This window comes from Bos indicus x Bos taurus, chromosome 11 (genome assembly GCF_003369695.1).
Source record: "Bos indicus x Bos taurus breed Angus x Brahman F1 hybrid chromosome 11, Bos_hybrid_MaternalHap_v2.0, whole genome shotgun sequence".
Classification (NCBI taxonomy): domain Eukaryota; kingdom Metazoa; phylum Chordata; class Mammalia; order Artiodactyla; family Bovidae; genus Bos; species Bos indicus x Bos taurus.
Window position 1 is genome coordinate 28,332,866 of NC_040086.1, and position 27,346 is coordinate 28,360,211.

The 27,346-nt window shown below is 47.5% G+C and overlaps 1 protein-coding gene across 4 annotated transcripts in view; it reads left to right on the forward strand.

Annotated features, from left to right (window-relative positions):
* PRKCE (protein kinase C epsilon) overlaps positions 1 to 27,116 on the forward strand; it is a 542,503-nt gene extending 515,387 nt beyond the window's left edge. For 3 of the 4 annotated variants that reach the window (XM_027555170.1, XM_027555168.1, XM_027555171.1), the window contains one exon: positions 23,829 to 27,116. In XM_027555170.1, the coding sequence (XP_027410971.1) occupies positions 23,829 to 23,975 (147 nt within the window). In that variant the 3' untranslated portion in view covers positions 23,976 to 27,116. Of the gene's footprint in view, positions 1 to 3,984; positions 4,015 to 23,828 lie in introns of those variants that run through there. The other variant, XM_027555172.1, reaches the window with a different exon arrangement.
* The last annotated feature ends 230 nt before the right edge of the window (positions 27,117 to 27,346 follow it).

A 27,346-nucleotide genomic window follows, 5' to 3' on the forward strand; every position in this document is an offset into this window, starting at 1 on the left:
GCTTGGAACAGGCTAAGTTCAGGTGTACCTTCTTTCTTTGTTAACATCACCCACAGCTCTGGGGCCTGCTGTTCTAAGCCTGTGATGTGAGCTTGGAACAGGGCTTATGGCACATGCCAACCTGCCTAAAGGCTGGCCCCACCCCATCCCTAGGGTCTCTGCAGGTGGTCTTTTAGGACAAGATGAACTGACAAGTTTCCCCAGACAAAATGAGGCGTTCAGGAGACCAGAGGCCAGGCAGAGGAGGAGAAACTTATTTTAGGTTTAATCTAAGTTGATCAAACCCAAAGAAAATTGGGAAGTAGACCTGAGTAAGGAATCTAGGCCCAATAAAGAGGAGCCCAGGATGAGCACAGGGCCCAGTCAAACAGTGCAGGTCTGCAGAATGACTTAAACTGCAGTCTAGAGGCCAGGTCAACAGAAGGACTTGATGCTAGGCTTGCACAGGGGCAGGGCTGGAGGAGCAGCCCCTCCTGGGGGTGCAGGCTGGCAGCGACAAGCCCCAGGGGACCATCATCAGCAAGGGGTGTGAAAGGAACGGGGGTCTGGCTGGGGCAAAGGCAGGGAATCTTTGCAGAGAGCCCACGGGGAAGCACGGAATTCAGGAAGCTCTTTGTGGTAAAAGCACAAGGAAGCTTTAAAGGATGAATTCATGGAGCAGAATCTTTCTCTGGAGTGGTCTGGTGGCCGACTCGCTCGGATCCAGTGGAGGCAATTGCTCTGAGATGGCCAAAGAAGCCCCAAGGAGTGCTGGTCTCCAGGAGCTCTTCCCAAAGCCCCAGCAGTTCCTGGGGCTTCCACCCTCCAGTCTGAACTCTGAGCACAGTGAAAGTGCACACCTGAGAGCAGGGACACTTGGAGCAGTCCCTGGCTTCCCCAGAGAGAGGTGAGGGCAGGAAGGACAGATGTGCAGTTTCTATGGCCCACAGGATGGGCAAGGATACAGACGGGTGGGGTGGGGGGCATGAACCAGAAGGCTGAGCTGTAGCCTTCTGCTAGCTGTAGCCCTGGCCCTGGCAAGGGGTGTGGGTGCTGGGTGCTCCTGTGGACAGGGGGTGACGGCTCCCCAGGAATCAGCAGTAGAAGTCCATCCTGGGTCAGGGGTTCTTTCTATCCACATAGAATGCAAGAACTCGGTGCTTCCTTTCCCTGGGCCTTTCGACAGCCCCAACCTGGACCAGAGGGCAGGACTCTGCTTGCTTCCTTCACTGAAGGGCTCAAGTAGGCTTCTGGGGGCCATCCAGGAGCTCCCACTAAGTTCACAACTGTTTAGCATTCCTAAAGACTGAGTCATCATTGCCTTGGAAATGATCCTCTGGGCACGTTCCTGCTCGCCCCTCACAGGCTTCCAGAGTCACTCTCAACACTGTTGGGGGTCAGGAGAGGGCATTTATTTGGTTGGTTTGAATTCAGTTTGAAGGAAGAAATTAGAACATCATCTGAAGGAAGGATAAAAAAGGAAACTTATATTGTATGAGAGGTATTTCTGGTCACGTTTGGAGCTGAGTGATATTGATCCTTACTAAGTTCTCAGCTATAGGGCAGTCAAGATATATTCAAGTTATTTAGATCTCTGATCACAATTACATCCTTGTGACAAGAGATTTCTCTCCAGAGAAATATTAAAATCAGGAAAGAACAGTCTTCATCTAGTTAGCATGTTGAAAAGGTGTCCCAAATCTGTCCCTTGATTGAAAACTCTTCTCTGAAAAATGTTAATGGCATCATCCTGAGTCATCTGTGGGCTGTGTAATAGAAACAAGTTTTAAGTTGAATTAAAGCCCACTGCGATGACGGATATACTGTATCTCATCTCTGAAAGCCCTAGTTGGACCAGTGTGGAAACTCACACAGGTGTTTATAAGCCATCACCCGCTCTAACCATCCCAGGATTCTCCCTGGGGGTGTGGAGGCCTGCCTGGCTCAGATGCCAGCAGTGAGCAGGGCTCTGTGTTCCAAAAGCTGCGTCAGTATAAGCCACAGACAGCCACACATGAGAAGTCATTGGGGAGACCCTGGGAAGCTGAAGTGTGTCCCCATAGATGTCATCTTTTGCTCATGGGACAGGGAGTTCCAACACAAGACAAGCTCTCCTTGGGCTTCAGGTGTCACATAAATTAAGGACACACCAGATGCCTTCCAAGGAGAACCGCGGAAGAATGGTTTTGACAGAGAGAGGAAGAAAAACTGGATTGACACTGGGAACAAGTAGCCAAGGTGGCAGATCACAAGCAGCGAAGGACAGTGTGAGTTTCTTAGATCTTAGGAACAAACTCCAAGTCAAAGGGAAAAAGCCACTGTGAGAAGGGAGGGGGCAAGTCTGTGATCAAGCATCTCCAGCTATGCACCTTGGAGGTGGCCTAGCGAAGACACTGGGCACATTGTGTTCCAGAAGCAAGGAAAGCTATGTACGGACTCCCCACCTCATCAGGCTGAAGATCTCCAGGGTGTTCAGTCAAGGGCCTGGGGCTCCAGAGAGAACTCCGGGGCTCCTCTGTTCTGGGCCTGCTCTACTTGCTCCCTGCCCATGCCCTGCTGATGTCACACCAGGATGCCACCAGTCCCCAGAAGCCTGCTGAAGAGCTGCTTTCCACTGCTGTGCTGGCCCTACTGAATCTGAGCCCCCTGAGCAGTTGGCAGTGGTGAGGTGGGGCGGGGCAGGCATCCTGCCTGTCTGATTCAGGAAGGACTTGGTTTTGCCTGGTAGTGGGTGCTGGGGGAACAGACCTGGGGAGGTCCTGTCTTCCAGTCTAGGAGTTATGCAGTGACAAAGCGTGGCAGCCTGTGTTCCAGGGTTCCTAACCATCCCCACTGCCCCACACAGAGGCCCTACACACGGGTGGGCGCAGCAAACTGCGCTCTGCCCATGCTGGCTCAGCTGGAGGCTGGGGTCCCCGGGTCACCCGCACAAGGGCTGAGGATATGGCAGGAGAGCAGCTTCCAGAACTGGTTTCCATCCCCTCCATAGGAAGCCTCGCCCCTCTAAAGATACCACCGAGGAGATTGTCCAGATTCGTAGCTGGAATTTGGCCTCTGGTCAGGTTCCATCACAGACTTCGATTGGCTGCTATTCCCTTCAGGCCTTTGCCTTCCTGAGATGTTTGCTGAGCTGAGATTTCTGCTCCCTGGCGCCTGAACCTCCCTGTCTAAACCCTGCCCTGACTCACCAGCTGTCAGTATTTCCTGGGTTTCCTCCCTTCAGGTTTTCACCCCTTTGCGCTAACCCCACCCTAGGACATTTTTCAGTGGCCTTTGCTTCTGCGTGGAGCTTTCCTTCTCCTCTTTCCTCCCAACTATCTTATCTTGTATATCCTCCCTCCTCCACTTTCCTTTTTATGCTCCTCCCGTCCACCCTTTCTCCACTCCCATACTCTACTGATGTTGTACAAGCGATGTGCCATTAACACCGAACTGGAGACTTGGTGCCATCATGCACTCAAATCAGTTTTTCTGATTAGAAAGCTTCTGGTTGGAAGCAGGCGGCTTGCTTCCAACCACGGGCATACAGCAGTGGGTGGGTGGGGGAATAGAAAAGCCAGCAAAGCTGGATCTGTGACCTTTGATGCTGGAAAAACTCTCCAATATGGAATTCACCATCTGTCTTCCTGGGGATTTGGTTCCAAGACAGTGGCATCATTTGCTGCCACTAAAAGCAGCCTTTTAGCTTTTGTGTTCCTAGTGGGCTTGCCTTCCTTGGGGACCGTAGGGGCCAGGAGTGATGTGTTTGGTGTGATTGGAGGGCATCACCTGACCTTGTAGATCTTGGAGGTATTTTGCTCACTCCTAGCACTCCTCCTGCGTACTCCCACCCTGCCCCCCAAAAGCAGGAGGCTCTGAGATTATAGCGCTGAAATGGGGGGGAAGCCAGTGGAGGAGGGAAAGGTCTGCCTTCCCAACATCCCACCTGTCCTCAGTGAAAGCCAAAAACAATGAGGGAAATGCCAGCCAAGTAAACTCTTTGTGTACATGTTCTCTCTTTTCAAGTTTGCTTCAGTGTGAATGTCCCTCTTTAAGGTAAGGCCTCCAGAATGGGGAGTCTCTCCAGGTAGGTGAGCCCTCAGGCCTGGTGACACGGAGGCCCCTTTCAACCTCATGATCTGTTCCATCCAGCCATCCACACTGCATGGCGGGACCCTCAAGGGAGGCCCTTCCTGCATGCTCCTGCATGACCAGGCTGTGCTGAGAGAAAACTGGGAAGTGGGCCTGAGACCCTCACACCCTCACCAACTCAGCGGCCAGAGGAGGAGCCCTGCTGAACAGACAACCCTTTCACTAAAGCCAGCCCACCAGCTGAAGACCTCCTGAAAGCGTGAATCTTGAAGACAGAGCCCTAGAGACCGTGAGAGGCTGTCCTCATCTTCCACATGGCAGGCAGGACGGGGGCCCAGTTAGTCCCCACAGACATATGAGGACAGCCCACTGGCCTATGTCCATGCCAGAGTGACAACCCTAGCCTCCAAGAAGCTGCAGAGTTCCTCCAAGAACCAGGATGCTGGCCAGGGCGGAGGGCATGGAAAAAGTCCAGGATCCTGTTTTTGGTAGTTGGCCCAGGTGGTGGCATGGTGCAGTGGACAGGGCACTGGCTGTCACCCCAGAGGGACTTGGGCGGGAATAAAATTGCTGTCATAGGATAGCCATATGAACCTAGGAATTCACCTCTAGCCTTCTTGAACCCTGACCTCCTTATCTGTATAATGGGCTTGAGAATACCCGCTCACAGAATTACTACAGGATTAGCTTACAAACCTCAGATGCTTTGCGTACTATAGATTCTCGATAAATTTTAGTTCCTGTCTCTCTCCATTCATTACCCCCAACCCAGCCTGTTATAGCCTTTCTTCCTCTTATCCCAAGATTCCAAGAATCAAGAGTTCAGGATTGCAAGAGGTAGTGTGATATTAATATTTGAAGGCTGAGATGTGGAATCAGATACAACCAGGTTCCGATTGGGGCTGTCAGATCTTGAGAAAGTCATCTCATTTCTCTGAACTTCTGCTGATCCGTGAAACAGGGATGATAAAATCTGCCATACTGGATTGCTGTCAGGAGGGAAAAACCTGGTGATGTGAAGTGGTTAGGACAGTCCTTGATATGCAGGGGGTGCTGGGGCTGGTGCTGATACTGATGGTGGTGGAGACAGTGGGGCGTCTAAGCTGAGGGAGGCAATTCTGGACCAGATTTCTGATCTACAGTGGTGGCGGAGCCAGGCATTCAGATGAAGGGTAACACCTTGTGTGCAGGGGCGCAGCCATCCATCGCAAGCAGAAAGGCATCTAAAGACTGGCAGAGAACACAGTTTAGACTCTGCCGGAGAGCCTCCTGAGGCTTAATGCTGGCGTAGCCACTGGTCTGAGCTGGGGGAGTTCTTAGAAGGAGGAGCCACCCTGGACACCAGTATTCAAGCCCTTTGCCCCTTGGAATATCCCAAGGTTCCCCACCTTTTATTCAGTGGATTTGCCCATGACCTCTACTGTTCCTGCCGTCAGCCAGCCTTTACTGTGCCTTTGCTGAGCACGGCTGTATAACTTTCAGTGTCCCAGCCCTAAAATGGTAGCAGTCACAGCTTCCCAAGTATTTCTAAGCTAAACAGCCTCACTGGGGTGTCTTTGACTCTGCACAGTAAATTTCTCTCAGAGAATTCTGATTGCAGGATCATCCCTGTGTCCAGGGACTGGAGGGCCCATGTATGTATCACTCTGGTCCTTCCAGCCCCCCACCCCAGGGGAAGGCATTTCCATAAGCTCTAAAGTTTTTATTTATGACTTGATAGCTGTTATATGGGCATTCATCTTCGTAGATTCACCAAATTAGTGCACATTGAATTTAGTCTCCTTCCACCCCATGAGCACTTAAGATAACACATACGCATCTCATCTGGGAGCATGGGACCTAGTAGGCTGTTCCTGACTGAAGTGGGGAAGGGCAGAAGCGTCAGGGAAGGTTCTCGAGAGTTGCTGGATCTTGGCAGAGAAAGCCAGGAAGGGTTAGGAAGAGAGAGCTACCTAGGAGAAGGCATGACAGGGAAAAGAGAAGGGCAGGATTCAGAGTGGCTCTTCTAGCCAGTGTTTCGTGGGTGTGTGCTTTGTGTCCTGTGGGATGCCCTGGGTGCGGGGAATGTAAACATAGAAGAAAAGAACCCCCTAGGAACATGGAACACTTTCATGTCACCGTGTGACGTAAGGAGCCGAGATAGCAGGAGGAGATACTGAACACGGAATCCCTGAGGGCTACAAAAAGTGAAAACAGTGAAAGAGAAGTCGCTCAGTCATGTCCGACTCTTTGATACCCCATGGACTGCAGCCTACCACGCTCCTCCGTCCATGGGATTTTCCAGGCAAGAGTACTGGAGTGGGTTGCCATTGCCTTCTTCAGAGGATCTTCCCAATCCAGGGATCGAACCAGGGTCTCCTGCATCGTAGGCAGATGCTTTACCATTTGAGCCACCACAACAGGATAAAATCCAGGATTTAATTTTGGGATCAGAGTCTTGAGGTTTAGAAGACAGCCTCCTCCCCGATCAGGCCTGTGTGGGTCACAGGAGCCACTTCCCACCCACCATCTTGTAGATGGTCCCATCTGGGGTGGCACGTAGGTGGATGAACAGTACCCACCTGCCCATCTCTGCAGACAAGGCTTCAGGTCGTCCTGCAGCCAGGGGTGGAGGCACAGTGGTCAAAGCCTGGGTAACATGCGTCTAAGTAACAGCAGAACATTAAGCTTTTCTCATGGATGGGCTCTGTCTTCCAGCCCTCAAGCTGGCATTTGCTAAAACATTATCCTAGAGTTCTGGGGCCTAGCAAACACACATTGGGTTTGTAAAGGTTTCTTAAGTTTGCACATCAGCCTCAGTCTCTTTAAAATGAGAAGGCCTGGATCACCGACCTGCATCTTTCCAAGCCTGAGTGTTATTTGGGCTCCTCCTTTCTGGGACCTACTCCACCCCTAAAGAAGTTTCCCTGGAGCACAGAGCTTGGGTGTCAGTGGAGTATTTCAGGTGGGTGAGCCCAGCTAGGCATGGAGGAGGGGCCAAAATAATGGGGACAGTGAGATATGATCATTGCCTGAAGCAAGGAGATGGACAGATAAGCCTGGAGTGGGGATTGTCAGCTGAGGTGACCTGGAAAATAAACCAGATCTTGACTGGGCACTTCAGCCACTCCTTCCTCCTCCCCATAAGTAGCTGGCACCTCACTATTGCTGGAAACAACAGGATTGGTGGTCCTCCTAGAGAGACATTACAGATTCAGGCTACAGGTACCCAGGTGCCTGGGACGTGGGTGTTCCACCAGATGACTCAAAATACCATCACCCCCAAAGCAGGGGATTCCAGAACTTAGCCTCCGCTGTGTATCACAGGCAGTGAGCTAAACAGAAGTCACTGGACAGGGCTGGGTCCAGGTCCCCACTGTGAGAGTCTGTGAAACCCTGCACAAGACACTGAGTCTCTCTGCTCCTTCCCTTAAAGTGAGGGACTTGCGTGGTCCCTACAATTTCTCCCAGCTCCAGCTACTCCATGTAAACATGCTCTATGCAGGCAGGGATGTGTGTGGTTTTTAAATTTTATTATAACCGCATTTACAGAGCCTAAAAGTCACCTGTTTAAAGTATCCATTTTGATGTGTTTTAACAAATGGATGCACCCATGTAACCACTTGTACATGAATGTATGAACATCTCTGTGTCCGAGCAGTTCCCAGATGCCTTCGCTACCAGCAGCCCTCAATCTGCTTTCTGTCTCTGGAGAGGAGACTTCTCTTTGTCCTTGAGTCTCACGTACATGGAGTCATGTTGTATGTACTCTCTTATGTCTGGCTTCTTTCACCCAGCATCAAGTGTGTGAGATTCATATGTTTAACTTTTCATTATGGAAAATTCCAAGCATGCACAAAAGAAGCAAGAAAAGTAGAATCCCCGTGTGCCCATCACCCTACAGCGACGATTAGCAAGCTCTGGGTCAGGTGTTAGGGGAGGAATGTGCTTCCGTTTCTTTCACAGCTGTGTTCTTAGCAAAAACTCCTGGCACAGAGTAGGGATTCAGTATGCCTGTGTGGGATGAATGAATGAAGCTCTAGAAGTGTTTTTTCCAGAGAATGTTTCTCTCCCAGTTCCATCTCTAAATTCTCGTCTCACTTTTTATGGCCTAAGATCTGTTCCAGTGTGCACCTAGGAATTTGGGGTGATAAGATCCTGCATTAGGAAACCTGAAATTTTTGAATGGTAAGAGAAGGTGGGTGACCTCATCTTGACTTGAGAGGCATCTATTAGAGTGTTTACAGTTGCCATTTTAAAGCCAGTAGGCAGAGCCCTAATACCTTCTCTTCCCCCTGGGCCAAGAGAACTTGATCTCCATCCAGGACATCTTCATAAATATGGGGAGAAAAGATGGGTCATTGGAAGATCAGGGTTTTTGCCAGGACCTACTGGAAAGTTTCTTCGTGTACCAAAAAGCATCCCTAGAGTAGCTAAACTCAACAGCTGTCAATGATGACACTGCTTTGAAAAGTAAATGATGAATGAAAAAGGGCTCCACAGTTAGAGGCAGAGCGGGGCTGGCTTTGCCACTGTGTCTGCCCACTTGCAGTGGGAGCAGCCACGGGTCCTGCTGCTGCACGCCCTGCCGCATGGGGCCAGCTCACTGCAGAGCCTGGCCCGGGGGCTCAGGCTCAGGGCAGGCCATGGCAGGTAGCATGCTGTCTCCTCCTCAGACTTTTTATTCCTGGGTATCGACCTTGTATTTCCTACATGTTTTCAGTTCCAGACACCCTGCTGGGTGCCCCTTTACCCGACTTCTGGATCTTCCCCTCAGTGGGTTGTAAAATCAATTTAGAAGGTTAAGGCAGAAAACATTTTTAATGAAGACTAGGATCGGGTTGACTAGGGTAGGGTACAGTAGAAAAGAACTAAACAGCAAGACTAGAACACAGACTGAATCACGCAGAGTGAAGGTAAAGTGTACAAGCTGCGTCTTTACTTGGGGGTGGTGGAGTGAGGTGATGTTCACTAGGTTACACAGAAAATGTATTTCTACTCTTGGTCATAATGAAGAATTTCAAAGGACTGTGCTCCTCTTCACCCTTCATGTCGAAGAAATGACCCCAAAGGGTCTAGTGGGGATGGTAGCCTCACGCACTATGAGAGACTCAGAGCAGAAGGCAATTTTTGCTTATTGGTTGGTTGGTTGGTTGGTTTTTAATGCAGCAACAACACTATTGGTGAGAGCCAGTGACTGCCCACCGGGCTGGGCTCAGAGCCTCAGCCTCTTGCACAGGTGACCACAGTGGTGCCTCTCAGTGGGAGGCAGGACGACACACTCCAGCCACACAGCCCGGAGTCAGAACAGGCTGAACCTAATCCCGGCTCCCCCACCTTGCACACCTTGGGCAAGCTGTGTGCTGGTCTCCAGTGGCCGTTGCGGCAGCACTGTCTCCCCGTAGGGTAGGTGTGAGGTCAAACAAATCAGACAGGTAAGCTTTGTGATACAGCCTAGAGAAGGCTCCGTTGCTGTGCTTTATTATGTTGTCCACATGGAGGGACTGGGCCATGCCAAGCTCTGTGCTGGTGCTGGAAATGCATGACAGACACCCAAGCCAAATGTCCAGCCTGTGGAGGAGACAGTTAACAAATAAGTCATTTCTTAGCCCTGGTTACAAAGAGGGCTGGGAAAGAGGGGCACAGGGAGGTGTCAGGTATGTGAGGGGGACCAGCCTGGGTTGGACACAATTCCTTACGAAGGGACATTTCTTTCCCACATTAGCAGCTCATAGATCCTTCTTGTTAGCAGCAGAATGGAGGCCTCCTGGGCTCAGGGATGATTTCAAGCCCCTTTGCAGTATTTGAGAGGGAAACAGACACTCCTGTCCTCTCATGTCTGGTCTTGGAGAGGGGCAGGCTCCCCAGTGTGAGAAGAGCTCTCCCTCTGGGCCATCACCTGGGCACTCAGCAGGATCCACTGCTTGTGAGCCGGTTACCACTAGTGACGGATGGTGTAGGTGTCCCACCATGCCCCGAGACCCTGCCTGCCTCGCCAGGGAGCCAAGATTCTTGGGGCACTTGGAGACACCTCTAGGCCACTGAAAACTCCAATCTGAATCTCGTCAAGGGCCAGTGAGCTCTGTACAGACAATGCAGACATGAGCAGTGTATAACCACATGAGCCAAAATGAATCCTGGCTGAAATGTATGCTCTGTATTTTCACTACCAACTTTTAAAGGCAAATAGTCACAGCCAACAGTGTGCCCACATGTGGACCTGGGCAAACCTGTGAGGTTGGAAGGCTGTGAGGGTTTCAGGAGTCAGGTGTCAGCACCGCTCCCAGAATTGCCCAGGAATGTCTCCTTCCCTAAAAGAAATAGAGAAATACTGTGACTGTGGTTCCACCTGGTCTTGCAACAGCCTTGGATACATAGTCTGTGTCGGGACTTTTCCCAGCTGTTTTCATAGGGAGCCTTCACGTGGAGCTCCAAGAGGCCAAAGGCAACACCCTATGTTGGAGCCTCCATGGTACAAGGGCCTAGAGCAAGTGGAGACATTTCCAGTCCTGAAACTGCTTCTCAGGGTTTTCTTCTCTCTGTGGTTCCTCAGAGAGTTATTCCACAGAGAATTTCAGGCCTTGTATGAGGGGAAGCTTTTCAATCTGTGGTTCTTAACTTAGCAGTGAAGTCAGCACCCCTTCCAGAACCTGCTACAATGAACTCCTCCAGGAAAACCCAAATATGCCCATCTACACAACATGCATTACTGTATTTTAGGAGGTTCATGGAAGCCCTGAGGTCCCTTCTCTAGCACAGCAGTCAGCAAACTCTGGCCCACTGGCCAGATCCAACCACTGACTCTTTCTGCACAACCCTCAGACTATGAATGGGCTTTACGTTTTTCTTCAGCGGTTGAGGAAGAATGCTGGGTGACACTTGGCCATTATAAGAAGTTCAAATGTCTGTGTCCATAAATAAAGTGTTCCTGGGACGCAGCCACGCCTGGTCACTACTGACACCTCGTCTAGGGCCACTTCTGAGACACACAGCAGAGGCGGGTGGGTGTGACAGAGGCCCCACGGCCCACACAGCCTAAAATAGTCACTAACTGGCCCCTCACAGAAAATGTGCCACTCATGCCCTGGGAGCGGGAACCCAGGTCAAGAAGTCTTGCTTGAAATACCTTACTTTAAATGATTGAGCCATGGAATTTATAGGTAGAAGCAGCTTTGAAAGTCACCTCAACAAACTCCCCACTTGATCAAGGACCACGTTCCCTGCTTCTGTGGGAGCAAGGGGTACAGGGAGTTGTGTCTTGGGGGCCCCTTTCAAGCTTCTGTAGGTTTCCAAACTGGCCCCTGACTTCCAAATAACCTTCAAGTAGTTGTCCCATAATTTTGTTTTAAAAGCACCGTAGCAAGTGTTCCAAGTTTGGTAACAACTTCTTTATAACGGGGATAACTGCCCTTCCCTGTAAAGGAGAGCACAGAGGACTGAGTCTGTTGTTGTTCAGTTGCCAAGTCATGTCCACGCTTTGTGACCTCGTGGACTGCAGCACGCGAGGCTTCCCTCTCCTTCACTATCTCCCGGAGTTTGCTCAAATTCGTGTCCATTGTGTTAGTGATGCTATCTAGCCCTCTCATCCTCTGCCACCTTCTTCTCCTTTTTAACTTCAGTCTTTCCTAGCATCAGGGTCTTTTCCAATGAGTCAACTCTTCACATAAGATGGCCAAAGTATTCGAACTTCAGCATTAGTCTATAGACTGAGTCTATACACCCCTATAAACCCCCAGTTTATAGACAAATTGTAGTTGGCTAAACTCCTTTGATCACTGAGGTATTAGCTAGGTGTGAGGGAGGAAGTTAGTGGTAGCTGATAGGAGTTTCCCATGCAACTCTTCAAATAGAATTTGTAAAAAATGTGGATTTATTTTTTTATAGTCTGGCAAACAATAATGAGAGGGGGAAATGGTTGAATTCCATCGTGCAGTGGGTTTGATAGAATTCAACTGTAGTTGGTTGTTCAGAGTGCCTGATGGTCTGAGAGACTTCGTCCACTAAAAAAATAATAATACATTTATATATTTAAAATCGATACTCAGCAAGGACCTACTGTGTAACACAGGGAACTCTGCTCAATGTTAGGTGGCAGCCTGGATGGGAGAGGAGTTTGGGGGGAGATTGGATACATGTATAAGTATGGCTGAGTTGCTCTGCTGCTCACCTGAAACTATCACAACATTATTACTCGACTATACTCCAATATAAAATAAAAAATTTAAATAAAAAAGTAAAAAATGCATTTAAATAATTTATATTCACTCAGGAGTGAAGCCACTTTCCCTCAGACAAAGTTTAGATGAGGCTGTGGACCAGATTATGGGGGTGGAGGCATTTGACCTGGCACTTGGGTGGCTCCTCATTTCTGTGTGCCAGCCACAGAGGTCAGCATGCTGCCATGACTGTCTCCAGTGGACCAGAGAATGGCCAGGGACCAAGTGGCTTCCTACTTTTAAATGCCATGAAGCTAATCATTTGTGCTTAAAAAGCAAATGGGTCTTGATCTTCTCTTCCCCTAAAAGGTGGAAACAACTTTACTAAATAGAGGTCACAAACTGGAGGACTGTTCAACCCATTCAGCCAGGCTACTCTATTTTTTAATCGACTTAGTTGGCAAAAATTAGGAAATCCAGCATTAAAATGTATCTGGGTCATTTGTTGGGAATTCAGAACCTGGAAAGGGAGGGTCTGTGTTCTTGAAGGCAGCATCAGCGGGTGAGGCATGCACTGCACACCTTCCCCTGTCTCTACAGCTCCCTGTGGACACACACACCCCTGCTCATTACAGAGAACAGGATAGATGATGTCACAGCCAGCAGTGCTGGAAGTAAAATTCATCTTCTTTCTTCCTTTTTGTTTTTCTTATCTCACTTTATTCCAGAAAGTTTAAAGATAGCCCACCAGGATGTATAAAAGCACATACTGTAAATGGAAATGCAGTGAAAATGAGGAAAAACCAACAAGGGTCGGAAGGCAATAAAAGATTCAGGAAGGTCCTTTAGGGTGGGCCACACTTCCGGCTCTTAGCTTTTGAGAGTAGACTGGTGAGTTCTAGTGTTTGGATTATGTAGGAAATGAACGCACGCTGGTTGCCCTAGTAAAACGATGATTATTCTATGACGTGAGATCAAGGATCATCCAAAAAATGATGCTGTTTGTTCTCCTCATACTGTTGGATCAATATTGACAAAGAAGCATTACTAATAATTTATATTTACTCTCTGCTGGGTACCGTTCTCATCACTTAAAAGCATTATTTCACTTATCCTTATAACAAGTATATGAGGACTACTAATATCCCCATTTTACAGATGAGGAAATGGAGGTACAAGGGAGACTGCATGATTTACCAAAGACCATAAAGTTTAACATGCATGCTAACTCACTAGGTTATTCTGCCTCTCAGAGGGCAATATCTAAAGAGACTAGTGTGGCTTGCCGGTAGACTCTTATGTGTCCCGATTTTATAAAGAGCAATCAATATAAACTAAGTGAGAAATAGCATGGAATTGAGAAGGAATGCTAGTATATTGTGTGACCTTGAGGGGAAGCTGAATCAGAACAGTTAGGCCCCTAAATAGGCTTTCCGACAACAAAGTAGTCTTTTGAAACTAAGAAAAAGAAGAAAGAAAGATCCACTGATCTTTATACAGAGGGGCTTGGCCAGGATGCACATCAGAATCATTCACAGAGCTTAAAAAAAGAAAAACAAAAAAACCAGGTCTGGGCCCCACCCCTGGACATTCCAGTTCACGAGATAGGAGTTGAAACCCAGGTGTCCATAGAGATGCCTGTTTGTTTCTGATGCACCGGCAGGGTGGAGAAAACAAGGACAAATAACAAGGCTGTTATTTTGCTTCTAATTTTTCCCAAAGAGAAATATCTTCATTGTACAAAGATTAGGGCAGAAACCACTGTTAGGTGAACTGAAACCCATGTGAAGTAGATTAATGAATTATATCTAATGAAGTCAGATGGGAGCTATAACTCACCCAGGCCAGATCCTAGAGCAGTTACACTGAATCTCTGGGATGGGGGTAGCATTACTTTCATTTAAAGTTCCCTGGTGGTTCTGTTATGCAGCTGAGGTTAAAAGCCATCTCAGAGGCCCAGGTGAGTTATCTCTCAGGTTGGCAAAGAATTAACCATGCCCACTGTTTGGTGGTTGGGATTTGACAGAATAGAGCAGTGGTACCAAATGATGGGAGATGGGCAAACAGGCTCCCAGTATTCAAAAAGAGAGAAAATGACATTTGGGATACTCTGAGATGGATGTGATTAAAGCAGATTTCTACGAGGTTTTATGAGAAGATGGTTTGTGGACACTTAGGGGAAAATGATAATTGCTGGGAGCCAGTTAACTTCATTTCCAGACTAATAGATCAGACAAATGCTGCAGGCATTGTCTATCTTTATTCCAGCAAAACAGTTGAAACTCTCTGATATCATCTTCCTGAACCAGATGGAAAAAGTGACCATGGCTGGTTGATTAACAATGAATTTAACAACCATACCCGCAAAGTGTGTTGGTGAGACTGGTTCTGTCAGCTTTATGAGAGGGCTGCTTGTAGAGGGCAGGTCACAGGGTTCTGAGCCTGAACTTACCTTATGCAATATTTTTATATGCATCTTGATAGAGAGAGGGGAGGCATGGCAGTCAGATTTTAGGTTGACAAAAAGCTGAAGGAGGGGGCTTCCCTGGCAGTCCAGTGGTTAAGACTTCACCTTCTAGGTGAAGGGGGTAGGGGTTCGATCCCTGGTGGAGGAGCTAAGATCCCATAGGCCTTGCAGCCAAAAAAAGCAAAACATGGAACAGAAACAATATTGCAGCAAATTCAGTAAAGACTTTAAAAATGGTCCCGGTCAAAACAACTTAAAGCGGAAGGATATGGCAGATGAGTTAGATGACAGAATTAAAATGACATTCATATAATACTTTCTAAAGGAAACTCTAGTTTACATGAGGTTTACTTTTATGCTGTCATGCAATCAGCAAGCTCGGTAGATTTATTATCCCCAGTTCAGTTCAGTTCAGTCGCTCAGTCGTGTCCGACTCTTTGCGACCCCATGAATCGCAGCACGCCAGGCCTCCCTGTCCATCAACAACTCCTGGAGTTCACTCAGACTCACGTCCATCGAGTCAGTGATGGCATCCAGCCATCTCATCCTCTGTCATCCCCTTCTCCTCCTGCCCTCAATCCATCCCAGCATCAGAGTCTTTTCCAATGAGTCAACTCTTCGCATGAGGTGGCCAAAGTACTGGAGTTTCAGCTTTAGCATCATTCCTTCCAAAGAACACCCAGGACTGATCTTCAGAATGGACTAGGTTGGATCTCCTTGCAGTCCAAGGGACTCTCAAGAGTCTTCTCCAACACCACAGTTCAAAAGCATCAATTCTTCGGGGCTCAGCTTTCTTTACAGTCCGACTCTCACATCCATACATGACTACTGGAAAAACCATAGCCTTGACTAGACGGACCTTTGTTGGCAAAGTAATGTCTCTGCTTTTCAATATGCTATCTAGCTTGGTCATAACCTTCCTTCCATGAAGTAAGTGTCTTTTAATTTCATGGCTGCAGTCACCATCTGCAGTGATTTTGGAGCCCCAAAAAATAAAGTCTGACACTGTTTCCACTGTTTCCCCATCTATTTGCCATGAAGTGATGCGACCAGTTGCCATAATCTTCATTTTCTGAATGTTGAGTTTTAAGCCAACTTTTTCACTCTCCTCTTTCACTTTCATCAAGAGGCTCTTTAGTTCCTTTTCACTTTCTGCCATAAGGGTGGTGTCATCTGAATATCTGAGGTTATTGATATTTCTCCCGGCAATCTTGATTCCAGCGTGTGCTTCTTCCAGCCCAGCGTTTCTCATGATGTACTCTGCATATAAGTTAAATAAACAGGGTGATAATATACAGCCTTGACGTACTCCTTTTCCTATTTGGAACCAGTCTGTTGTTCCATGTCCAGTTACAACTGTTACTTCCTGACCTGCATATAGGTTTCTCAAGCGGCAGGTCAGGTGGTCTGGTATTCCCATCTCTTTCAGAATTTTCCACAGTTTATTGTGATCCACACAGTCAAAGGCTTTGGCATAGTCAATAAAGCAGAAATAGATGTTTTTCTGGAACTCTCTTGCTTTTTCGATGATCCAGCACTTTCTTGGTAAAGAAACTGAGATCCAGAAAAGTGAATCACAGAATCGTTATTTGTGGTAATCTTAAGAGGAAATCAAGGTTAAATATCAAGGGTGACATTCAGATGTGAAAAATCTATTTCAGAAGATTGGGGTTTGTGTTAGTTTCCAGGGGCTACCGTGAAGTACCACACACTGGTGGCTTACAGCAACAGAAATGTTATCGTTCTGGGTGAGAAGTCTTTGATCTAGGCGCCTGCAGATCAGGTTTCCCCCTGAAACCTGCAGGGGAAGGAAGACTTCCTTGCCTCTGTCAGCTTCTGGTGGCGCCAGATGTCCCTTGGCTTGTGGCCACATCCCTCCACTCTTCACATGCGTTCTCCCAGTGTCTCTTCATCAGGTCCTCCCGCTGTACATGTCTGAGCTCTGTGTCCAAATTTCCCCTTCTTATAAGGACACCAGTCATGCTGAATTAGGCCCTACCCTGATGACCTCATCTCAATTGGATTACATTTTCAAAGACTTTATTTCCAAATAAGGCTGAGGTGCTGGTGCTTAGAATTTCAACATAGCTTTTGAGGGAGACACAGTTCAAGTCATTCAAGGTTAGACTGGATTGGTAAAGCTGTCAGAGCATCACTGTGTTATCACAGTTACTCCATAAGTGATAAATCACTGACACTATCTTAGACAGTGGTTTGAGGGTTTCCACCAAGTAGAAACTGGCTGCCCTTAGCATTGCTCAGAACACAGAGACAAGGATCAAGCCATCAGTTCTGGCCACCACACTCTAAGAAGGAAATGGATTAAAGGATGGTAGAGCACCTCCCTGGCAAGATAGGTGCTGTGAAAGGTTCCACTGGCAGCCCTCTGTGTGTCTTACTCTGTTTTCTATAAGGAAAATCAGGAAAGGGATAGAAGAATATGTTGAGAGAAATTTCTAGGCAAATGATAGTTAACTTGAATTTGTGTCCCAACTCTATTTTTGTCAGGCAAGACACTATGCAGTTTTACATTCCTATTTCATCTAACTTCACAGGTGAACATGTGTATAAAGATATGCATATATACTCTGAAAATATATGGGCTTAATTAATACTGACTCAATGGACATGGGTTTGGGTGGACTCTGGGAGTTGGTAATGGACAGGGCGGCCTGGCGTGCTGCAGTTCATGGGGTCGCAAAGAGTCGGACACAACTGAGCGACTGAACTGAACTGAACTAAATACATATACATATGTATATCTAAAGATCTAGTTAATTGATATTGAGCAAGCATTCTAATTATTTATATGTTTCCTTTTTCTTTGAGGATATTTAAAAGAAGAAAATAGAGCTTAGATAAGCATATTGACATTTCAAAGAAAATAGAGCTTAGATAAGCATACTGGGACACTGCAAAGCTAGGAGGCATTTTGAGTTTGACTTTTATGGTGAGTAAAAGGATTTTGAGCAAATGAATATGAAGGGATTGCTGTGTGACCTGCTTTGCAGCAGGTACCTTGAGGGATATGAAAGGAAAATGTGACACACATAAAAATATTAGGAGGAGGGGGAAAAAATGCATGTTCCAGAAAGTGTTGCAGGGACTGGGAAAGGAGGGTGAGCTGGAGGGAGGCTGGAGGCTGGGAGACTCAAGAGGGAGCTGGAACCTGAAAGCTGGGTTCTTGGACACCACATTGAGACGACGCGTCTCCCCAGGAATAGTCTGTCTCCCAGGCTCTTGTTGCACTCATGGGCCAGGCCCCTGGCTTGTGGTCACTCTATTGCCCATGTGCCCTTGCTGTCATGCCAGGCAGAGATGAAGAGGTGGTCTGGGACCAGCACGGTGCCTATAGCCCCATGCCCCGGCCTGTAAGACCAGGGAGTTTTCTCAGCACTTTAGAACAAAGTCATCTGTTATCTCCTCATAATCAGATGAAGACAGAAGCAGAAATCACTGGCTTCTCTGAAAGCTTGTGTTTATGATTTCAGTTCAGTGAGGGCTCTGAAAGAACTGCGCCAGCCAGACAGGAAGCAAGCATGCAGGCAGCCTGCCCCATCCGCACAGCTGGTTGAGCCTCCGGCCCTCCACGGCCTCAGGGTGATTTAACAGACAGGTCACCAGCTTTGCCTCTCAGATGCGATTTCTCAGAAGACTCTAGAGTGACCTATAACTCTGTCTCCATAAGCACTGCCTCACTCCCCCACTGCAGATGCGAGAAGTGTGCTCTCCCCCAGGTCAGCCCTAGACCTCTCAGATCCAAGACCTGACTTCTGAAGGAAGCCAAAGGGAAGAGGAGTGTTGTTTTCCCCTGACACCAATAGCGGGGGTTAGGGACATAGCCACAAAATCCCCAAACTTCTCTTAGCCTATCTGTCTCGATGGGATTTGCCCAAACCCTGGTTCATTCCATTTCTGTCTCATACCAGCAACTGAAGAACTTTAGTGGCCCAGGCTGGCTGCTGATGGCAGAAGACACCCTACTAACCAGGCCTATACCGGCCGCTTTCTCAGGGCCCTGTGGAGCTGCCATGGGCAAGGGCACCCTGCTCGGGGCTCTTTGTGAGTCAGTCCTCAGCCTTCTCTAAACAAAAACACCCACTGGCACAAGAGTGCCTCAGGTCCAGATCACTTCAGTGGCTTTAGATAAAGTGGTAGCAAGAGACACGCACTCAATGTTTCTTCTCGGTTATTTATTGAGCGCTCACTATGTGCCAGGCAGTGCACCAGCCTGGGGATGGAACATTGAGTTCAACCTGATCCCTGCCCCCAGGAGCTCACAGGTTAATCACAAAAGGAGGTGGACACCCAGGGTGGCAAGTGCTGTGATAAAAGTTAGAGGAGATGACAGGACCCCAAGAAGAGACCTGGAGAGACAGAAGTTTTCCTGAAGGCAGGATATCTAAGCCAAGATGGAAAAGGTGAGCAGAAGTCAGCTAGGTGACGAGGACACGGGGCAGAAGTTAAAGAGGGGAGAGGGTGCTCCAGGCAGAGGACTGGCTGATCAAAGGCTCGGTTGCAGGAAGAAGCCAGTGCATCCAAAAAACTTCACAGTTCCCTAGGGCCTAGGAGATAAAACTGGATAAGTGAGCAGGGACCAGATCCCAGAGGGCCTTGGAAGTGATTAAGAAACTGGTGCTTTTTCCGAGAGCAGTAGGGCACTGTTGGAAGAATCTCAGTGGCTAGAGGAAGACCAGGATGTCCAGGCAGGCCCTGGCTCAGCACTAGTTCAGAATTTGAAAGCACACAGAGAAGTGTGAGCTCAGGCCCTGCACTCCAAAGCTCATGGTGCCCATGGGCTGCGCTGGAGATCCAGCCATGCTGAGCGTGAGGCATGCCCAAGGCAGCCCTGCACTCCAAAGCTCATGGCACTCATGGGCTGCGCTGGAGATCCAGCCACGCTGAGCATGAAGCATGCCCAAGGCAGCCCTGCACTCCAAAGCTCATGGCGCCCATGGGCTACGCTGGAGATCCAGCCACGCTGAGCGTGAGCCATGCCCAAGGCACGTGGTGCTAAGACTAAGAGGGTAGGAGCTCACATTTATTGGGTACCCACTGTGTGTCAGGATTTGCACTGAGGCGCCGCACATCTGGCATCTAATTCAGTCCTCAAGGCTATTGTAGGGCTCCTGGGACCACCCCCATTTTACAGATGAAAGACCCAGGCTCAAAGAGGTTTCCTTCACAATGTCATCAAACCAGGAAAGGGACGGTACCAAGATGGGAGGTCAGCCAGTGCTTTCTCCTCCTCCATGTGGTGTCCCCTCCATGTGGTCCAGAGGGTGTGGGAAGGGCTTCATGGAGGAGACAACGTGTGAAGAGTTAGATGACTGTTCCCTGTCCCAGTGTCGCCTCTCAGGCTGTGTGGTGGGGGCTGAGTCAGGTGTGTAGACATGAAGGGAGGCAAATGGGATGACTGAAGATCCAGGTAAACAGGGACTTTGTCCGTCAGAACCCTGGAGATGAGTCCTGTACCTGCTCTTTAAGGGAACAGCAGCTTTCCAATGAGTGAAACCAGTGAGTAAAGGATATAGTTCCCAGTCCTCTAAATGTGAGGATGTGAGGCTGCCTACATGCTATTAACATGGGATGGGTTTCCTCAGAAATACTTGCTCTGGAAAACCTCCCAAGCCTCTAAGGTTAATTAATTGTCAGAAACTGTAAGTTATATGAATGGAAATGAATAACTGACAAGGATCTAAGATGTCTCCAAGGGAAATAAGGCCTGGACCAGGTAGCATAAGGGGTGCATGAGCCAAGTAGGTTCTTCCATAGAGTTCTTGAAGAATGGCATACTCGCGCGCATGCCACCAATGATTCTGGTTCCCCTGGAAAGCCCAGAGCTGAGCTTGATTGCTCCCCAAGCCAGCTCACCATGCACCTGGAAAAAGATGTCCCTAGCTGTGTTGACTGAGCCTGGTTCCCTGGTAGGCAGTCAGCAAGTTGGGACTTTCAGACGTCCTATGAAACGTAGCTCCATCACTATACTCAGTTGACCTCAGAAAATGAAACCAGTTTCCATGACTAGTGGACTCAAATGATTGAAAGGTGAAGCACAAGAAATTAAACAGGGGAGTCAATGCCAAAGCCTTTACAAATGTCCCGAGGTTCCCTATACACCAGCCCCCCTCCTCCATTAGTGACCAGTGCAGAGGAGGCTGGAAGGAGGGGATCCTGCCCCTGAAAGGTCCTGGATATAGCCCACCATCAGTGGTGCTCAAACTGAGTTTCCCTTCTGCCCTATTCTCTGCCAGTCCTCCTCACCAGCTCCCTCTCCTTCTGCCCCCACTGGGATGATACTTGGTGCTTCCCGTGCTGCCGTCGCCTTCTTCCCCATCCTGCTCCTCCCCCAGCACCATGGGCCACATGCTGTTACCCCTCTTCAATCAAAGTAAACCCCTCGCTCCTGTGATAGAGACCTTTGGGAGAGGAGTCTTCACACCCTCTCCCCAGGCAGCTGCCCTCCTGTGCCCCACATGCATCACTGTGGAGATGGGCTTTGTGGTTCCCCTGTGAAGTCTCTCTCCATGCAGGGCCCCCTTTTCCTTTTGCTCTGTACACACTGGAGATGGAGAACATGTCATCCTCTTTTGCCTGGAGCCAGCCCTCCTGTAGGAATGGCTGAGCCACCCCTCAGTTTTCTCATCTCAGGGGCGGCACACACCCGCTTCTGCTGCAAGTACTGTTTCCGTCCCTGTGGCTTTCCTCTGTCCTCTTTCTGTCCCCCCCTCCAAGGCCTCTGAGCCCTACTGAGCTCTGATGGCTCAAGGCCGGAGAGAAGGTGCCAAGCAGGATGGATGGGGGCGCAGTATGGGAAAGATTAGCTCATCTCTTCTCCGTGGTGTCTGTCTGATTCTGACCTCAATCTGGGACAGTTTGAAAACAGACTCCCCTGCCAAGTTCACCTCACTGTGTACCACTCTCTCCCTGATCCACAGCCCTCTCCCACCACACTGGCTTACTAGCAAGGCTTTCTGGCTTTACTTCAGCCTAGAAGCTTGACCTAAAGGTCTCCTGGTTGCATTTGAGCCTGCCCATGTTTTCCCATGTCTCCAGTGTCCAGCTCTCCAAATATTCTGCACCATGAGAAGCATCATGCTGAGAGCTGGACTTGAGTCTGGCCTCACTCTGAACTCAGTTGGGTGACTCTGGGCAAGTGATGAAACCTCTGTGAGCCACAGTTTCCACATCTGTAAAATCAGGATAATAACACCTGCCTGTTCCAAAGATCAATAAGCAAATGAACATGAAGATGCTCTGTAAGGTGGCACTTTCCAAACCACATTCTGCAGACCTTCGCTCCCAGGACAGATATTGAGAAACTATTTAGGGAAAGAAAAAAAAAAAAAAGGACTTCCTTGGCAGTCCGCAGTTAAGACTTCACCTTCCAATACAGGGGGTATGGGTTCGACCCCTGGTCTGGGAGCCAGGATCCACATGCCTTATGGCCAAAAACCCAAAACATAAAACAGAAACAATACAGTAACAAATTCAATAAAGACTTCAAGAATGGTCCACATCAAAAAAAGAATCTAAGAGAATCTTTAAATAAAATGGTCCACATATATATATATATATGTATATGTGTGTGTGTGTGTATATATATATAAAAATATATAGTCTGAGGAAGTTTGAGGAAGACTGACCTTAATCAAATCAGCCAGGTCTTCTTGACTGCAGGGTGTCCACCACATCCTTTCGTTTGCTGACATGCATGATGACTCTCCCAGAGCAGAGTACAAAATATAGCTTTGTCTCAAGACTACTTTTTTACACAGACTATCACTAAATTTTTAGGTAACTGATTTCCATAGAACATAGCATATGTTAATATTTATTCTACAAATAATAATAGTCACCACAAGAGTTATTCCATCATCCAGGGCACGAATCCTGGATAATGCCAATTAATCAATGTCTGAAAAAATATTGCCGGAGCTCCTTCAGTCATCTCAGTATTGTGCTGTGGATGGCAGGGGAGAGGGAACTTGGTGCTGAGGGTCTGTCAGTCAGACTCCACCCTTATTTCCCGCCATCCCCATGCTGCACTCTGTCACAAACAGATTGACCAACCCATTGTCGTGTATACACATCTTTCGTGTTCCCAATCTCCTGCCTTTTTCCCATCTTTCTCTCTGCCAAGGTGCCTTCTTCCCATCTCTACCAACATGATGGTAATTCATTCTTCAAGTCTCAGCCAGGTCCCACTATTCTGTGAAAGTTTTTCTCACCATTGCAGTGTGTGCTAGAAAGGAATACTGACCCCAACCCAGCAGGGAGCCCCCAGAGGCAGAGAATTATTCTTACTTCCTGATTTTCTCCAAAACCCAGAGTTTGTTTGATCACTGCCCTCCACCCCTTCACAGACCATAAGCGCAATTTTGGCAACTTGAGCTTCCAACTAGGTATGGGTCCTTCTGACCTAGAGAGTCAGTGGTGGGCTTGCTGATGTATTCACTCATTCAGTAGGTGCTTAGTTTAGGGGACTGCTAGGAACCCAAGGTTGAGTCAGACAAGGATTCTGCCTTTAAGGAGCTCATGGACAGGACAGAAGCATTAACAATTCACTGCAAGTCAGTGTCTTGAGTGTAATAATAGAAATAATGTGGGAGCACAAAATAGGATTCAGGATGATAGCAGATGAGGATCAAGGCAGGCTTCCCAGAAGATGGTCCCAACCCCTACTCCACGCATCCCCCTACATACAGAGAAGACGTCATCTAGAGGAGACATGGTAAGGTGATGGGGGTGGTGATGGTTACCTTTATGGAAGAAGGACCACTGGAGAGCTCATAGAAGGGCAATTCAAGTTCATTCCCTGGATCACAGAAAGGGAGGACTCAGTGGAGCCAGAGGGTTAGGGCAGATGCTAAAAGGGAAAACGCCCGAACATGCACACACACACAGTCTATGGGAATCCCACTTCCTTGCTTTTCCATCATACCTCTCACCCCTTCTTCCTTCTCACTTGACCTCATTCTTCCTTTCCAAGTCCTCCGTCACCTCTCGGTCCTGGGGCCATTCATCGTTACCTCATTGAAACAGCTCAATGTCTGCTCTCAGTAGCTAGAGGTCTGCTTTGGCAAGAGGCTGGTCAGCTCGATGCCCACTCCCTGTGGGGGGCCTTGGGGAGGAAGGTCAGCCTAGAATCAGCGCTTTCTCTTATCTCCCCACAGAAAACCAAAAGAGACGTCAATAATTTTGACCAAGACTTTACCCGGGAAGAGCCAGTACTCACACTCGTGGACGAAGCGATTGTGAAGCAGATCAACCAGGAGGAATTCAAAGGCTTCTCCTACTTTGGTGAAGACCTGATGCCCTGAGCAGCCGCTCCCAGTGAAGTTTGGTGATGCTGCAAGCAGGGGCGCGGGAAGATTCCTATTTTCCCATCAGATGGTCTTGAACTACTTCTCCCCAGAGCCCAGTCCCTTGTCCACCCTCTATTTATTGCATTCCCTCACCCCGGGGCCAGCTCCTCCCCACTTCCACCTGATGACCAGAAGGCACTCTTGATTCTCGTCTCACCAGTACTGCAGAATTGTGCAGGTTCAGCAGTTCACTGGACCCACTGCTGAGTTTGGTCTGTTGGCAAGCCTGGCTTTGCTCCTTGGGGGCTTCTGGTAAGGAAGGAACTTCAAGTCTTTTACTGCAAAGAAAAGAAGGAAGAAAAAAAGCAAGCAAGACTCTGGCTCTGTTTTTGAACATAGAGTCCTGACAATTCTTGCTTCTCCTCACTCCAGTCCCCCACCCACCACCTGCCACCCTCTGCCATTCTATCCAGAAGAGAAGAGACTGGTGCTTCTTCAGCCCAAGGGTGAGCGCCCTCTAGGCGTGCCCAGGAAGGAGTGAGGTTGGAAGACACCCTGATCGGCTCCCTGTGTTGGTTTGCTCTGGAATGGCTCGTCGTCATTTGCTTTGGTTTTAGATTTGGGGCATGCCAAAGTTGTATAAGCATGTATCTTGTGGAAGAAATCGCTCTCCATAGAAAAAGAAATTTGATTTGAACTCTATTAACATTTCAAAAATAGATTATCAAATTTGCTTTCTAATTGGCCAAAAGAAATAAATTCCATTGTTAATACAGGTAGATATTAAAGGGCTAATATACAATGAGAAAATCATCATCCACGGTGTATGCTCTTAATGCTTTCGTGGCACCTGGGGGCTCGGAATTGAGAGAAAAGGAAACTAGTAGAGCTCTTTGTTGTTCAAGTTCTGCCTGAACTCCATGGCTACCCCACAGAGTGGTCAAGACCCTGGGTTCTAGCAAAACTCAGCTCCCAGATTCTCTCTCCAGTTTCATCCTGAATCCCCAGCATCAACTGTATTTATTTTCTGCAGCAGTGTGTGATTTTTGCGCACTTCTACCAAATGATAGTACTACTGTGTTGTGGTTTTTAAACATTAAACATGTAAAGTTAAATATAAAATATCTGCTTTTGGAACAAGCAGCATGAGGCTAAACATGGGTTATGTAGAGGGTATCAGGAGATTGAAGAGCGACTTATTGGAACACTGACAGGGTGGCAAGATGTTCTCAGAGTGCTGTTTCTGTGTGACATGCAAGGGCAACTCATGTGGACACTATTTAATGGATGTGATGTTACCTCCTGTAGATATGCTACCAGTGTTACGTTCTTTGATTTCCAAGGATTCTCTGTGGCTTTGTGTGTTATGTTTCCCGGAGGTCGTTGGATTATCTATTTCACTGAACTGACTTAGCAGGGAATGGAATCTATTCCAACGATTGCACGTGGATTTCCCAGCTGCCCCTGAATATATATACTTGTGAGTGGCAAAGTGGCACTAATGAAGCTTTTTGCCTTTTGTACATTTGAGATTTTTTGTATATAGTGTTTGCTGCAAGGCCTGTGGAATTAATTCATTGAATTTAGAGGTATCAACTGCTGCATGTTCAGGCATATTATAAACTTTAGTCTATGAAAGAATAATTATAATAATGTCCAGGTGCAATACTCTGTAAGCGTATTGGTTCAAGTTACCGAGAGATAAGGTGTGTTTCCTTCTTTCTTTCTTTTTCTGGGAGGCGGGGGGCGGGAGGAGGGATGGTCTTCATATTGTTTATTTCATTTTGGTTTATTTTAAAAGATGTAAACATGTATTAAGCTATATTAAATCTCACATATAGTTCTCCTGTGCTCTATTATGTCCTGATAGAGATGGGGAAGAGAAAGGAATGTTCTGGATGGTTGTTTCAAAGTTTGGACGGTGACTAGCTCAAGCCCATACAGAGCTGGTGTCCATATTTGCATCTGGCTAGTCGTGGCCTTGGTTACTAGTGATGACATTCACTTCTCTTTTGTTTTGATTTTTGAAAAAAACTCAGGTGTAATTATTATCTGTTCTTGTTATAATTTCAAATATTATGCTATATCAACTTGTGTGTTCAGCATACCAGTGAAGAGATGAAGAACAGTAGATTAATTTAATTTATCTTCGGTAACTTGACATAGTAAGGGGAGACTATCTTCCGGAGTTGAGGACAAGCACAGAAACATCTTCATGGTGGCGTCATCTCATTTTTTAGGAAAACATGACAATACTGCCCATCTTACTCACGAGTCACTATGCTCTCTGTTTTCTTCTCTGCTTCCTTCACCCTGATGATTGAACGACCAAGCACGCTCTTAAACTGTCATGCCGAACGGCCTTGTCCAAAATGTTCCCATGTCAGCAGGGGTTGGGCCCTTCCTGCAGGACAACTGGCATTTTTGTTGGAAGACAAATAATAATACATTCTACCCAACAGCTCCAAGCAGTCACTCAAGCAGGTTGCCTGGCTCAGAGATGCCCCCTTCCAGGCCCCAGAGCTGGGCTGACTGGGATGCCTCCTGCTTGAAAGCTGGTCAAGTTCTCACACAGGCAGATTCAAATCCTATGTAGTCTATAGAATAGAGCTTGTTTGTTCCTTGAATACTCATTGTTTCATTTCGGTTTTCACAAGAGTTTGGAAGCAGACGCACTATTACATTTCTGCGGATTCTTTCTAATCTTTCCAACTAGCTTGCTCACTCTTTTTTATTTTTTTTGAGACAAAAAAGGAGGGGAGTGTAAAAAAAATGCCAAAAAAATATATGAAGGATAGCTGTTCTCCTGTATTCTCTCATTATGGACTTTGTGAAGTGGAAACAATTTTTTTTTCCTCCAAAGGTGAAAAAAATGCATTCTTACATTAAAAAAAAAGAAGGCTAAAAATTACCTCTTTTTAAATTATGTGCAAAGTAATTCTGGCTAAATATAAAATGTATTCAACTTTAGGGATTTTTTTTTGTATTGTGATACTTTATTTGTACATTTTTTTCTTTTTGGGATGTAATTTTAATCTCTTGCCATTCATTAGTGTTATTTCATTGTAAACATTATTGTGCCAAATGTACTGTATTCAAAAGGATGTGAATGTGTATTGTTTCAGAACCTAATAAATACAATGACGTTAAATCTTATTTCCGGGTCCTATTGAGTATTTTATCTCCTGGGCTCCATTTTATCTCCTTGGTGAGTGGCAAGGTGGCACTAATGAAGTTTATTGCCTTTTGGACTTTAGTGATTCCAAATTCCCAAACCTAGACAAGGTTTCAACTTTTCTCTTATCCTTTGAAGATGCACAAATGTGCAAATGACCATATGTGCATCCTGCCCTTGCCCACCCCTGTCTGGCCCCTGCATTCAGGGA